Raw genomic sequence first — 15,752 nt, forward strand, 5'->3', positions numbered from 1 at the left:
TCATTTCTAAGGTGGGCGACACTTAGCACATTTATAGAAACGGACCTGGCAGTGCTAGTTTCTTTCTGCTGCTTCCTCCCTATATTATTTCTTCTTCTTGCCTTGTTCCTTTTTTTTCACCTCTCAACTCCTTTCATCCCTTGTAGGGTAGCGAATGGGACGTGCCTCTGATTGACCTCCTTACATTACCTTCCATCCTCTGTTCCCCCTCTTGGCATGGAAAATCTGTGTTTAGCAGTTCATAAGCGCAATTGTTAACAATGTTACTGGCCGTGAGTGTGAGTCGTCTTCCACTTGGTATATTTTCTCGTCGCACCTCTCGCAACATTTATTTCCCTCAAAATACAAACGCTAGGCTAAATGTCAGTTCATTAATCACCGCGCGCGGTAATCTATCCAAGGCTCTACCGGAGAAGCATCATAGTTTCCAGTTGTCATGGCAACATGTTCAAGCTTGTGCGCACCTCTTGATGGCGCGTACATCCTGCGTCGGCAGAGTTGCGCCCCGGAATGCATATGCACCGCTTCTACTGCATGGAGGCGCCCGTAATTTGAGTGAGAGAGAGCGAGATGATTTATTTACAGAAAAGGTGGGAACTGCCGGCCATATATAGCTAGCGGGCTCTATCCTGCTGCTCTCGGGAAAAGGGGTATGAGAGGGTTATGAAGGATGATGATGAGGCCGTAAGAACATGGCCGCGTGCGTGAGTGTGCATGAAACAGCACGTCTATCTCACAGCTTTGTGGCCCAAGCCACGGAACTAGGAACACACATGCACACAATACAGCTTGTATAGTACGTGAACGTGCATTTGCTAGAGCACCATGATGCCGCTGCCGTCGCCTTTGTTTGTGCATTGCCTGTACAGTGTTCGCTTATCGAACGACTTCTGCAGTTTGCGCCGAAGCCTATGCAGTTGCCATGCTTCAGCGTGTCGACATGTTCTTATCGCGGCGCGTGTAATATTTCTTACCTCGCCTTCGCGAAACGATGAGGAGTGCAAGATTGCCTGCCAACCTGGGAGCGGTTGTTCGGATGAGATTTGACTCAAACCAGCAGTCTTAGAAGAGATGCCGAATAAGCACAAAACAGGAGTGGGTTCCTCCCGACCTTCAAACAAGGGGGACGCGGAGCACACTTTGATCTAGGTGCGCGTGCAGAGGAGTTTCTTAGGCTGTGTGATAAAGCCATCTTGTAGAGTCAGCTGGAGAGGAGAGCGATGTCCGGACGCTTCGAGTTAAATGTACATAGGCCCGCTCTCGAGGCACTTCAGCCTAATCTGAACATCAATTGCACGTGAACTACTGGAGCTACTGCCTCTCTCTTCCCTGCTCATCATCTCTTTCCCGGCTTTTATTGTATCCTACTTGAAGAACGTAAATATGACACTGAAAAGCATACACAGCTTCGTAAAGGAATGAAAGTGCACAAAATAGTCTGAAAACACGCACGTAAGGTCAGTTCATATTTACACAGGAAGGTACATTAAGACATATAACAATGCCAGATGTGAGCTACACACATACAACATACAGGCCAAGGTACGTGAGCTGCACAAATACAACTTACTATACATTGTGCATAAATGGCATACATCTTGGTCTTCCTTCCTTCCTTCCTTCCTTCCTTCCTTCCTTCCTTCCTTCCTTCCTTCCTTCCTTCCTTCCTTCCTTCCTTCCTTCCTTCCTTCCTTCCTTCTTGCTTCTCGCTTTCCTTACCCCTTCATTCTTTTATTCTTTCTTTCTTTCTTTCTTTCTTTCTTTCTTTCTTTCTTTCTTTCTTTCGTCTCTCTCCCCTCTTTCGCGGCTAAGGCGCGGCGACCAAAGACAGAGTAAAGTTGATCCGCTTTGTTGCCGATTACGGGCCCCATGGCCAAAAGTTATTTCTTGTATATAGGTCTGACGCACACGCTGGACTGAGGTTTATTTTGCAGACTAGCAGCAACCGAGAAGTTCTCCATCGACCCATAAGAAGATTTCTTTCTTTCTTTCTTTCTTTCTTTCTTTCTTTCTTTCTTTCTTTCTTTCTTTCTTTCTTTCTTTCTTTCTTTCTTTCTTTCTTATTTGAGTTTAATGTTTCGGAGCTATGCAGTGGGCTATGAGGCATGTCTCACGGAGGGCTTCGGATTAATCCTGAACATTTGGGGTTCTATTGCGTTGCACCTCCATCAGAATGAGGTGGTGTCTGAGAATCGATCGAACCCGCGACCTTCTGATCTGCAGCAGGACGCCGCAGCTATTTATCCATCACAGCTCGTGCCCGGCCAGCCGTTATAAACAGCCTGTTATACTGTACTTATAATAAAGGCATTACAAAGGTCAATACAACTGGTTGCGCAATAACTGTAATTGCGGTTCTCTGACGTTACGGGTGAGATGATAAAGAAAAACAATCGTCAATACGCTTACGGTAAAAGCCTTTTTTTTTTTTCGTTAGTAGCTTAGTGCAATGGTTAGAAACTTCCTGTCACAGAGGCGCGGTTCCGGCCAGAGGAAGTTGCAAAGAAGCGATATGAAACGGGGCTGTATGGAGAGTCACCGGATAGAAGAGCGACGGCTGAATAGGCTTCCCGCCTCGCTGCGTAAGGTGAAGCGCGCAGGCAAGGCGCATGCATACATGCACGCGTCTCGGTACCGGAGACAACGTTTCCGCTCTGACGAGCATCTTGCACCAGTAGCGGAGATGCGCTATTATCCCGTTGCCGAGGGCTGAGTTCGCAAGAACGATGACGCGTGCGATGTAAGCATCTAAACGGGACTCCCTCGAGCGTATCTTCAGTTATTGCGTTCCGGAGAGCTAAGCGGCTTCGCTCTCGTTCTATTTGGTGTAAACAGCTCTGGCAGGTGATGGATGGCTTTCGAGTGTCCACCTACAATTGTTTTTTTTTTTTGGCCTTTAGCTTTGGTTGCCACGCGCATTGTTGATTCAGAATAATACCCTTCTCGAAAGTTGCCAGTTTGACTGATCTATATATTGTTTCAAAAAAGAAAGTTAAGATAGACGGAGGAAAGAAAGCGGGAAAGGTGCGTGAACCTGAACTCTTCCGCTTCAGAAAAAAAAAGGATAGTGAAAAGACATAGCGTATATTTACAGAACACGCCTGCCTTTATTAGTGTTGATCTAGACTCGCGCAGCTGTCCATTTCCTGAGGTTAGCAGGATGTTTTGAGAGATAGCAGACTTGCCGATGAGGACACGATAATATATTGCTATTTTTCCATGGTTTCGACTAAAAGTGGTGTGGCTGATCGCAAAATCAAGAAGAAAGCGCACTTCCCAGATTTCGTTTCACTCGATCACGGCGCTGAGTTTAGGAAAATATAAATAATCGCTGTCATGGAGGTATTGTACATGATATTAGATCGGCAAGTGTGAGTTGTAGTGACCTAAATGGGGCGCTAAAATTGTGCTCCAATCACTCGCTCAAGGAATCAATAGTAGAACCAATCAATCGCGTACATGATTACCTTAGGTTCCGTAATATGTTTTTGTGTGGTACCATTCAATTAGCCCAATAAAACCAACAACAATAAAACCATTAGCACGCTAAGAACTATAGAGTGCAATATTGACCTGGAAGCTCACGTCGACAATAAGCAAGCCTCAGTTTGGTTAACCTACCTGCCTTTCTCTTATGACTTCTGTCTCTCTCTCTCTCTCTCTCTCACACACTCTGCAATAGCGTAGTCCCGTATGCGATGCTTTCGCAAAATATACTAGCTGCTTCCTTGAGGTGTGCTTCACTGCGCAGATCGAGTGCGCGTGCTTCAAGCTGCGCCGTATAACTTATGTATCGCTTGCCGCAAACGAGGGGAACGGAATTATCTCGTATGCGGCGCCCAGTGTACCTCGTGCGCTCCTAAATGAACCTGGCGAGTCTAAACCAGCTTCACACCGCGGAGGAGCCCCGCAAGAGCTCTGCAGCAGATATAGTTTAGGTTCATCGTTCACGCTAATTAAAGCTTCATGACTAAACGTGCACTGGAGTAAGGGATGTGCGTTGCCGACGTAAGCATCGTGAAGAAATCAGCGTTCTGGTCGAGGCTTTAAATAGACACAAACACGGCGCACACGTCTCGACTATATGCGCATGCCTCTCTATGTGTCTCCGCTCAATGGCTGTTTCTTTTCACGACGTCGACTGTGCGCCAACCAGACCCTTTACTTGCCGTTCTGTCCGCGCAACTTGGTATTTTAAAATACGTTTCAGCAAGGCGCTTTTCATGCGCTAATCAGTCATAATGACGTAAATTGAACTTTCTACGTAACCGCAACGTTTCTGGAAGCTCTTTCAGAGCTGCGAGAAGCTTGTACTCAATAGAGATTAGGGCCGTTTGACAAGTAGGCTGTGTTTATAAAGGGACGCTGAAGAGAAACATTACTTGAGCTGCATTAGTAACTTATCCTATTACAACAGCAAAAGAGGCACTCTCACTGTGAGGGGCAGCTTGGTAAGCCGGAAAAGGCATGGCCACTGAAGACAAGTGGCGATGCCGCCTTGAAGTTTTCGCACTTGCCCGCCGTGACTTCATAGATTTCGACGGTGCCAGCATGGGCCAAATTAATTTGATATCGGTAAAGACTGACTACGTCGGGCTCTAAAGGAGCCAAGGGCTGAGCTTATTACCTTTCGAGAACATTTGCTGCGTCAGAACGACTCAAACACGAAAAAAGTACTTTGAAATCCGTGACGTCATACCGACATACCGGCTCTGAAACTTCGGCACGAAATTCAAGCATGAAAGTTCGACTTTTTCATCTCTATTCTAGTAATCAACCAGTTACTAGAACAAGCGAACAATGTGTTCAGACTGAATACTTTCTCAGTCTGAATTGGTTTAGTGTTTCCCGTTAATGCTCCTTTAAATGAATGCCGGAATGGTGGGAAACAAAAGCAGAAATAGCAATGACGTGAGTACTCGGGGTGTAAGATAGCGACTCATCTACATTAGAGCGGCTGGTTCAGTATACTGCCTGTTTTCTTGGGCGTTTGCTGGATTCCAAAAAGTGTTATACGTAAGTAAAGTATTGTCGCTGGCTTGAAATAAGTTGTTTGAAACTTCGTTGACGACCAAGTTATCCTAACAAAAAATATAGCCAATGAAATAATAAATAAAGAAATAAAGTAGGTATGCAAATCAGTACAGTACAGATACGCCGAAGGAATCCCTGTTTACTGAGTTCGCTTCACCATAGATGTAAATGTCGCAACGGTGTGCGCAGAGATCCTGTGTTTCCCGTATGCAAGAACGCATTAGAGCCTGCGTAATCCACGTTCGCATGCGGCGAGTCATTCTGGATTTTCCGCACTTTATTTTTGTCGCATTTGAACGCAAGCCCTGTATTGCATTACTCAAGTGGGCGTCAGCTAACCGTCTTCGATTCTGTAAGTCGGAGTAACTGAAAGCACACGTAGTTGCAAGGATGCCGACGTGTATGCCCGGCGTTTTATTTATACTATGGTCTATATACACTAATACAGTACACACTAAGAGGCCGTTAACTGTCGCCATGGTGAATCAATGACTAACAGATTAAGCGATTTTCTTATTTTACTCTCGTCATGTGGCGCTGTCAACACTATAGTGCCAGAAATAGGCGGCCTGAACACTTTGGCTACATGTTTCGCCGTGACAATTTGGGCTTGTTGGTACACCCTTACTAAGAAGCTGTTCGTATCGCAGCTGCATGGGGAAGAAGAAATAAAAGTCGAGATGGAGCGCTAACAGTAATGTGTTTCGTCCGCACGTATCTGCCTTCATCGATATACGGGGGCGCTACACCGGAGACGAGAGAGAGCTCAGAGCCTCAGCAAATTTGATGGTGGGCAAGCACATTGAACCATGACATTGTTAAAACCATAGAAGTCAGTCGCCGCTGCTGCAGGAAAAGGAAAGCTGGAAAACAAACGGCTAAAAAATAGAGGTGATCCCGACGAACGTCCGGTCTGCTGCACACGCGGCGGAAAGGACTAATGGGATGGAAGAGAGGAGATATAGCTGCTGGCTGAGTTCGTCATCCGAATGCGACATCTGGTCTATAAGAAGTGCTGTATTTAGATTAGGGTTCCGCAGTAATTTTAACCATCTCGTGTTTTTAACCTGAACACGAATCTAAGTTCACGAAAGCTTCTTTCTTTACTTTCTTCGGTCCGTATATATCGGAATGCGACCGTGGAATCAAAACGGTGCCACGATGCTCAGCAGTAGAATACCATGCCACTGAACCATCTCCGGGACATAGCCACTGTAGCATTACAGCTGTACCGCAGCTGGAAGACAGTGTAGAACGTCAGTAATGGCAGTCAGAAGGTTAGCATATATAGAATCATCATCAGCAGCCTACATTTATGTCCACTGCAGGACAAAGGCTTCTCCCTGCGATCTACAATTACCCCTGTCTTGCGCTAGCTGATTCCAACTTGCGCCTGTAAATATCCTAACTTTGATCACCCCACCTAGGTTTCTGCGGTCCTCGACTGCGCTTCCTTTCTCTTGGTATCCATTATGTAACTCTACTGGTCCACCGGCTATCCATCCTCCGCATTACATGGCCTGTACAGCTCCATTTTTTCCTCTTAATGTTAACTAGAATATCGGCTATCCCCATTTGCTCTCTGATCCACACCGCTCTCTTCCTGTCTCTTAACGTTAGGCCTAACATATTTTGTTTCATCGCTCTTCGTGCAGTCCTTAAGTTGTTCTCTAGATTCTTTGTTAACCTCCAAGTTTTTGCCTCATATGTTAGCACCGGTAGAATGCAGATGATTGTACAAATTTCTTTTCAACGACAGTGGTAAGCTCCCAGTCAGAATTTGGTAATGCCTGCCGTATGCACTCAACCCAATTTTATCCTTCTGTAAATCTCCTTCTCATAATCAGGATGAACGTACTCCTTTATAGGTTCAAAGGCTGACTGGGAATTATTAATTATAATGTTCCCTTTCCAGGCTATTGAACATTATCTTTGTGAATAGTAAAAACCAGTCAAATGACGAAGGACAGAGAAGAGACGTGGCACACGCGACGACTGGACTAACAACTGTTGAACTGAACATACTAACTGTTGTACTGAACATACTATTCAGTATGTACCAACTGACCCAGACTGCTACTCTACTGCAATTATCTTTGTCTTCTGCTTATTAATCTTCAACCCCACTCTTAACTTTCTCCGTTAAGGTCATCAATCATTTGTTGTAATTGGTCCCCATTGTTGCTAAATAGGACGATGTCATCTGCAAACCGAAGGTTGCTGAGGTATTCGCCGTTGTTCCCCATTCCTTAGCCTTCCCAGTCTAAGAGCTTGAATACTTTTTCTAAGTATGCAGTGAATAGCATTGGAGAGATTGTGTCTCCTTGCCTGACCACATTCTTGATAGGTAACTTTCTACTTTTCTTGTGGAGAACCAAGGTAGCTTTGTAATTCTTGCAGATATTTGCCAAGATATTCACGTATGCCTCCTGTACTCCTTGATTACGCAATCCCTCTATGACTGCTGGTATCTGTGCTGAATCAAATGTATTTCATAATCTATGAAAGCCATATAGAGAGGTTGATTGTACTCCACAGATTTCTCGATTACCTGATTGATGACATGGATATGATCCATCGTATAATATCCCTTCCTGAAGCCAGCCTGCTCTCTTGGTTGACTGAAGTCAAGTGTTGCCCTGATTCTATTGAAAATTATCTTGGTGAATATTTTATAAAATACTGAAAGCAACCTAATAGGTCTATAATTTTTAACGCCTCCCTTCTTATGAATTAATATAATCTTGGCGTTCTTCCAGCTCTCTGGTACACTTGAAATCGTGAGGCATTGCGTGTAAAGGTCCGCAAGCTTTTCAAGCATGATATCTCCTCCATCTTTGATTAGATCGACTGTTATTCCATCTTCTCCAGCAGCTTATCCCCTGGTCATGTCTTGCCAGGCCCTTATAACTTCATCGCTAGTTATAGAAGGAGCCTCTGTATCCTGTTCATCACTATACTTCAAATGAAAGTAGCTAGACTGCTCTGGGAACCGCACGGGTCAGTATAGAATTCTTTCGCTGCTTTTACTTTACTACTATTTTACTACTTCCTCAATATTTTCCACGTTGTAATTTAGAATATTCCTTACTTTCTTCTTTTTGAGCCATTTTGACAGTTCAGCAATTTCTACCTGATCTTGCTGATCTCTCGAGTTTGCCACTTTCAGGTTCTGCCGTTTTTTTATTAGGCCATTTGTTACTTGGGACAGCTTACCTACTGGTTGCCTTGGTGCCTTACCTGCCGCTTCAATTGCTGCTTCTGAGATCACCTATAGTTACGGTTTCATTCATTACCTCTATGTTGTCTTCATCTTCCTATACAGAATACTACACATCAACTCAGAACGAGCTTGCCGTTGTCACCAGTTCCCAACTACAGGCTCACTTGCACTACATTCAAGTACTGCTGTCAGATGACGTCATATTGAGCCCTTTTCTTGACTGCGAATAAATGTTTCTGTCTATCCAGGCTTCTGTTTGACTAGTATGGGCCTGCATTCTCGGAGCCGATTTCACAAAGTTTTTCGTGCGTCTTGCCATTGGCCGACCGCTTTCGCTAATGATGTGCGCAGCATTAGGATTGGCTGAAAACTTTGCTTACGAACAATTACAGCGTAAGAGCTTTTTATGAATACGATCCAATAGGCTACCTGTATGAGTGGACTTGCCCACTATGCATTTTGCATCTCCCTTCTGTCGTCATCGCCCCCCAACTTCTGCACACTTCTTTCCCTCTCACCTTTTCCCCAGCGTAGAGTAGCTGGATAGAGGAATGTACCTCCTACCGACCTCTTTCCGACTTTTTTTCTGTTAAACATTAAGTTTTCTCACTCTCTATACGTAACTCACTCACTTTTGGAAGGTGGCCTCGCAAAACAACGGCCTCGTCAGGGCACTTCGCGTGCCCACAGCGAGGCCAACAACAGCAGAACAGGAGTTCGGACTCCGTGCGAGTGAGACGGAGAGAGAGAGAAGGGAAAGGGGGCAAGGAAGCTATAGCCACGTGACGCGACGACAAAAGAGCGAAGCCGAGGCTCTATATTTAGGAGCGAGCGCGGCTTCGTGAAAGAAATGGGTTATCAAAACGCATTAAGCCCTCGCGATGGCGACCGCCGCAACATAATATATTAATCGCCCGAGCGGCGGACCCCTTTCGTTCTTTTTGTCTTTCTTCTTCTGGTTCTTCGCTCTCCATTACTTACGGTGGTTCGGCTCCCGCCAGGTTTTCTGGCTCGGGCCCGCGGCTTGAACCCGTTTGCCGGATACCTCTTAGCGCGAACCATGGCTGTCGCGGACGTTTTGCTACGCCTCGTTAATACTTTAGCGACGACAGTAACGTGGAACGATGCCTCGCGGGGCTGCAGCGATGAAGCTCAGTGTCGACTCGCCTTTATGGAAGGTAGTCACGGGCTGTGTATACTTTTAATATGTCCTGTCAGTGTATATAGCTCTCAGCTTTCCGTTATTGCGTGGTATGACAAAGCGGTAAGTGCAGAAATAAAACAAAGAAAGCTTACGGAAGTGAGTCGGGTTGTTCGCGTTTTGTGATTTCTAAGGAATAATTAAACGGTTCATTTCAATGAGCGATGAAAGAAACTGCAGATTGCTCTCGCGGAGTCAACGTGGTTGACTCTGCCCGATAGAGGAGAATTTAGATGGAATATAATCTCTCCGATAAGTTATTGTAGCGGGTGTTTGTTTCATTAATTGCCTAAGCAGCTCGGCCAAGCCGCATCGATTCACGAAACCCCCCCCCCATCGATTCACGAAAGACAATAAAGGACGCGATTTAGCACAACGATAAACTGTGACACTTCCTGTTGGTTCTTCAAGCAAGATTACACCAATCGCCAGGAAGCTTTCAACGACGAGCAGAACACATTTTCATTTGCACTTAAGTAAGCCAGTTCCAGTGGCTTACGGCTCGGTCGGAAAAAAAAGGAGTTATGATATATGTTCGGCTTGGTTTGGTATAATAGCCTCTCTATCGCACAAGACAGGCTTTTGAGGTGAATCGTTGTTTCAAGGCACCTCGTCTGGCACCTGTGTTGTTCAGTACATACGTATAAGCATACCGCATGCAAATTAACTGCTCATGCAACGGAATGGCGGTACACGCGCAGAACGCGTACGACCGACTGTTGTAAGCCTGCCTTGAAGACTGTTGTAAGTCTGCCTTGAAGACTGTTGAAAGTCTGCGCTCGTGTATCTTAGCATCTTCTCTGTCCTCGTCTTGTGCGCATAAATTTCTTTCTACCCACGTTGAGCGTACCCACATTGCTTATATGCTTTCAATCGATTCATAGGATTTAACGTCCCAAGTCTACACTCGGCCTATGAGAGGCGCCATATTGGTGGACTCCGGAATAATTTTGACCTAGTTATTTGACGTGCACCCAAAGCACGTTACACGAGCGTTGCTGCATTCTGCCCCTGGGGAATGTGGTCGCTGTGGTTGGGAAACGAACCCGCGACCTGATGCTTCGCAGCAGAATGCCGATAGCGCCACAAGGCCGTAGGAAAGATGATAATGCAAATGTTTGGTGTGCAATTGCGGCTCACTGTTAAAACGAGCATCCGAGCGTGAGGCACGGGCAACGTTTTCCTTCCCTGCAAAGTCCGAAAGCTTTCACTTTTGCAGCAGACGATTTCTGGTAGGTGGTGCAAGCTTCTGTTTACACTCTGCAGCGCATCAACATTATTTTTGTCGATACAAGAAGCTCAAGAACCCCTTAAAGAGTGAATGGTGCATTCGTGTGTTCCCTTTAACAAAGAACGGCTCTGTATACGATGAACAACAAGTCCCCCTTGTAACTTATTTCCCGTTTCACAAGGTAGATCCTTTTTTCTTTGTCACCTCTGACCGGAAACTATAATGATCCGTTTTTACATTGCACGGTGCGTACCGGAGGAGACCACTGAACTAACGTACGCTTAACGACAACTTCTCTACCACCACTACCGTAAAACCAAACGTAGGAAGAAAACCAGACGAAGCGTATAGCCACGCATTTTTGTCCGACTGTCCTTTCGTAACCGCGGCATCGGATGATTCTGTGCAGCTGCGTCACGCGATCGTATAGCTATGCGCAGTGTGGCGCGTGTTGCGAATGCTCTATACCACGACTCCGGTTGGCGTTTTCTCTTTTTTTCCTTTGCTGCCTTCGGAAACAGCAGCGTGTCGATTTGTTAAACAGCCGACCTTGGCTTCTTTCCTTTCTACACGCTGAGAGCGGCGACGTTTTTCCGGGCATCTCGTTACCTCACGTTGCGTTGCTGCAGTTCGTAATCGCCCGCGAGCCCGCAGACCTGAATTCTCATCCGGATACCAGTGCCTGCCGCTTGCACCATACTTTCAGGCGGCGACCCTGTACGGCTGCCATCGGCGCCTTCTTAGCTGCTCGATGTCGTAAGGCTTCATCACTCATTGTTGCTTCTAGCTCCCATTTCATACAAATGCACTCATTATGTGCCGTAGAAGGTCTTACGGTGCGATAAAAAAGCGAGTACTGGCACGAGTTTGCCCGCTAAGGATGAGGAAAATGCCGTTTATAGCGGTAACGTGGTGGTTCATCTGAGGAGGAAGTGTAGTACATCTGGTTATGTAGTTAAGCATCAAGGCCACCTACTGCAGCGGAATTACTGAACAAATGCACGTCGTGACGTTAAAACAGTGTATTACGAGAAACGAACTGTGAGACAATAATTGAAACACTTAACTTGCAACACGTACTTCAAGGAAACAAGCTGTCCTTGGATAGTTGGTCTGGCGTATGTAATGTAGCGATATGAGCGGCCAATCCATGGTGATAACGTAAAGGTGAAGTACCGCGCGGATTACTGCCGAAAAGCCTAAAAAAATTTATTGGAACAGAATTGCCCCATTATCCCGCCATAACGACTACGGGATTTTTTCCTTACTTTATGCTTTATGGCCGTCACCCGTTACATGGTATGCGACGAAGGACGGCCGTGGGGTGACAGGGTGACGTCGCTTGGTTTCCAATGGGGGACACCAGACTGCCTATACATCGCCGATGCTTCAGAGTGTGCGCCAGTTTCCTCAGCGGCTTGCTGTTCCGAGGAATATACAAGCATGTCGGTTCACTACTGCTGAGCAGCAGTGCCAGAAAAGTGCGCATGTACTGTGCAGCCTCTGTTCCCTCCCGGCGGTCTAGGTGGGGCTTTAGCCAGCCTGCTGGTCATTATACAAGCTTTCTTCTCCGGTTCTATGGATCTTATAGGGTAGTCCAGCGTGTACGCCACCAGTTAACTAGATAATGAAACTGATATTGCCCCCTTCTGATCTCCGTCGCCGTGGACGCGACATTGTCTATGTCGATCACCTACCACGAGCCGCTCGTTGTCTGAGCACCTTGAGTAGCCAGTATGGCTCCTTTTCCTCCCAGGGGCGACTGTGAGGAAGAAGGTAGAGGTGCTTCCATAAGAGTAGCACCGCCAACGTTCCACGAAAAGAGTGACGCTGAAGATAGGATCCAGTGCGCTGCACTAAGCCACCGCTCTAGCTCTATGGTTGGTGTAAACAAAAACTCTTACAGATTCGACATGTTTACAAGCTATTGTTCACCGCTATTGTGAATACGCACCAGCGCAATTTAGATATGTATGGTGTAGAAATGTCATACCGTTACCTTTACACGCACGACATGGTAATCTTTCTTTGAGGTTCCCTGTTTGGCAGTGTTCCAATAAGCTTCCCGAGAGCGCAAGGGCGTTTCCTGCGACCCTCTCCGCATAAATCATAGCACGATTTTCCGCACTGGGTGACAGGATGACCAAGGTTGATAGTGGGAAGCATTTTTTGTCCTGGTACTCAGGAGCGCGCACGTTCAGGAAGTTGCCGCCAAGTAGTAGGAGAGGACGAGGTTTGCTCGTCGCGGTTGAGCGTGCATGCGACACTGTCCATGCTATGAGTAGGGTCAGAAAATAATTTTTTTTTACACGAAAGTGTTTTATACCGGGGTCCGCGATGAAGTTCCGTTACGGCTGTAACGAATGTGACGTTCGGCACCAACGAGTAAAATATGTTTTGTTGACAAGGATGGAGCCGCCATTCAGGAGTGGTGAAGCGAAGTACTGCATCGTGGCACTAACGAGCGCCGACAGGGAGCGCTTCGGTAGTCATAGCGCAGCGAAGGCTCCAACGGTGGTATAGCCTGGTGTTGGCACGTTCCGCACATGGTTTGTCTTTCGCGTTGGATTAGCCTGTGGCGCCTCGTCGCCTACGGCGTGCAGCTTCAACATGCATCAGCAGTGCTTACACACCGCCTACTGGTTCGCTTGCGATGACACCAACCAACAAAACTGCTGCGCTAAGTGGCGCAGAAAGGCAACGACGTCGACGGGCGAATCTCGCTTTGGTCCGGCGAGAGAGACACGCCTGCGTGAAGCACGAGGCTTTCGCGCATTCGCGGTGAGCGCTGCAAACACTGCCACTCGCATTTCTGAAGTCGGCATTGGCGTCGCCGTGATGTTTCGTATAAAATCTAAGAGCGATAACATTGTCGCCGCGCGCCGTTATTGCTAGAGGATGACCCGACGAAGTGGGGAGGAAGCACTCCGTCTTCCGTCGTGCGTAAGGCACAGAGGGGGGGTTACACTTCGGCAGCTACTACATATGGCGCAGCCGCGTGCGGCCGCGCGCGCCTCTCTTGCCTATCTCTCATGCCTATCTTGAAAGCGATCTGTGATGGGGACAGAGTGCGCCGACTGCTGATAGTTTCGTGTGTGTGTGTTCTCGCCGCTTAGTTTGCGTTGAAGCGAGAGGCCGCGCGAAGGTCAGCTCGCTCCCGGCTGCTGGCGCGATTCCTCACTCCAGCGTTATGACAGCGAGTGTGCGCGGTCATCGAGTGAGATGAGTTCATATTTGCTTGTGCGCGCGTGACACCGTGCTTGTTAATTTCATTAGTAAGCGACTGTTTACAAGTTTCATCAGCATCATCATCATCATCCTATATTTATGTCCACTGCAGGACGAAGGCCTCTCCCTGCGATCTCTAATTACTCCTGTCTTGCACTAGTTGTTTCCAACTTGCGCCTGCAAATTTCCTAACTTCATCACCCCACGTAGTTTTCTGCCGCCCTCGACTGTGCTTCCCTTTTCTTGGTATCCATTCTTTAAATCTAATGGTCCACTGGTTATCTAGCCTACGTATTACATGGCCTCACCAGTTCCATTTTTTTCTATTATAGTCAATTAGAATACGGCTATCTCCGTTTTTCTCTGATCCACCCCGCTCTCTCCCTGTCTCTTAACGTTAGGCCTAACATTTGTCGTTCCATCACTCATTGTGCGGTCCTTAACTTGTTCGCGAGCTTCCTTGTTAACCTCCAAGTTCCTGCCCCATATGTTAGCACCGGTAGAATGAACTGACTTTACACCTTTCTTTTCAACGACAGTCATAAGCTCAGAGTCAGGATTTGACAATGCCTGCCGTATGCCCTCCAATCCAATTTTATTCTTCTCTAAGTTTACTTCTCATGATCAAGGTCTCCTGTGCGTAATTGACCTAGATAAACGTACTCCTTTACAGACTCTAGAGGCCAACTGACGATCTTGAATTCTTGTTCCTTTGCCAAGACATTGAACGTTATCTTTGTCTTCTGCATATTAATATAAGATTTTACGACCGATAAAACAACTATCATTAATTCGTATAGCTGTCTACTAATTTGATATCGTAATCTATGCTTCGCCTTTCCGGCGAAACTGCGAATTCTTAAAGAAAATTGCGCTTCAACAATAGCGAAAAAGTGACTCTTACCGTCAGAGCACTAATAAGCAGAAAAGATGCTGATGGCAATAAAGGCAAAACGTTTCCGCGCACACCCATAGCCACTGTGAATAATTGCATCTACAACGCAATATTTAGGTGAAAAAACATGGCAGTTTCGCCCCGAAGGTGAAGCACTGGCCGTGATAGCAAGCCTTAGCGGTATACATGTTGAGTTCCTCGGACGGTATTCTAACCATACGCGGGTACGACATTGTTTTTGCGGCCAAACACACTCCACGTCTCCGGAGACCCTCTTAAAGGAACCCTGAACAACGGGCTTGGTGAAAAAACACAGTCCGCGTATAACATATATGCTGCTGTCAACATCTCAGTGAAATTTTGGAGTCGCGTGCGGGGCGTGGATCACCTTTCTCTCAAACGCTTTCTTTTCAAGAAGCCTGCTTCTCACTCTTTTCTGTACGCTTTATTTCGTGATATGGAATATTCCCATTCGGTGCTGCTATTGGCCAATTACTGAGATCAATCAAGGAAGGTGTTTGGATCAGTGCGCTTCCTCCTACTGTTACGGTGTGTATTTATTGACGCAGTTTAGTAAACAGGCTGAAGTAAGCGAAAATCTGGTTTCGAATTTCAATAATAATTACGTATACTTCCGGAAGAAGTCGACTGTCGTCAGCTCACGCTCGGCCGCCGCCGCCCGCGTAGGAATTAAACTTTGGTCACCTGCTTATCGGTGTCGTAGCCCGTCCGTCGGGTCCCGCTAATTTCTACTAGTTTTGAACACTCAACTAGCCTCGAACGACGCGCAACTTAAGGTCAGACCACACGCACGCTTGCCGGCGCGCGCTCACTCTTGGCCGCTCCTGGTTAGACGTAGACTTCGCTTCGTAATGATAGCGCTTGAATATGCGCAAGTTGGATGTGGTTTCTCTCCGTCGGTCGAGCTGCATGGGGCACG

At 46.7% G+C, this 15,752-nt stretch overlaps 1 protein-coding gene across 2 annotated transcripts in view; it reads left to right on the forward strand.

Annotated features, from left to right (window-relative positions):
* The window catches only part of LOC119449836 (putative thiamine transporter SLC35F3), a 213,644-nt gene that overhangs the window by 93,069 nt on the left and 104,823 nt on the right, over nt 1-15,752 (forward strand). Inside the window, exon 1 of one of the 2 annotated variants that reach the window (XM_049665469.1) lies at nt 11,070-11,445. The exons of the other annotated variant lie outside the window; for it this stretch is intronic. Within the exon in view, the coding sequence (XP_049521426.1) occupies nt 11,085-11,445 (361 nt within the window). The 5' untranslated portion in view covers nt 11,070-11,084. Of the gene's footprint in view, nt 1-11,069; nt 11,446-15,752 lie in introns of those variants that run through there. 2 annotated transcript variants of the gene reach the window in all.

The sequence above is a fragment of the Dermacentor silvarum genome, chromosome 4 (assembly GCF_013339745.2).
Source record: "Dermacentor silvarum isolate Dsil-2018 chromosome 4, BIME_Dsil_1.4, whole genome shotgun sequence".
In the NCBI taxonomy this organism is placed as follows: Eukaryota; Metazoa; Arthropoda; class Arachnida; order Ixodida; family Ixodidae; genus Dermacentor; species Dermacentor silvarum.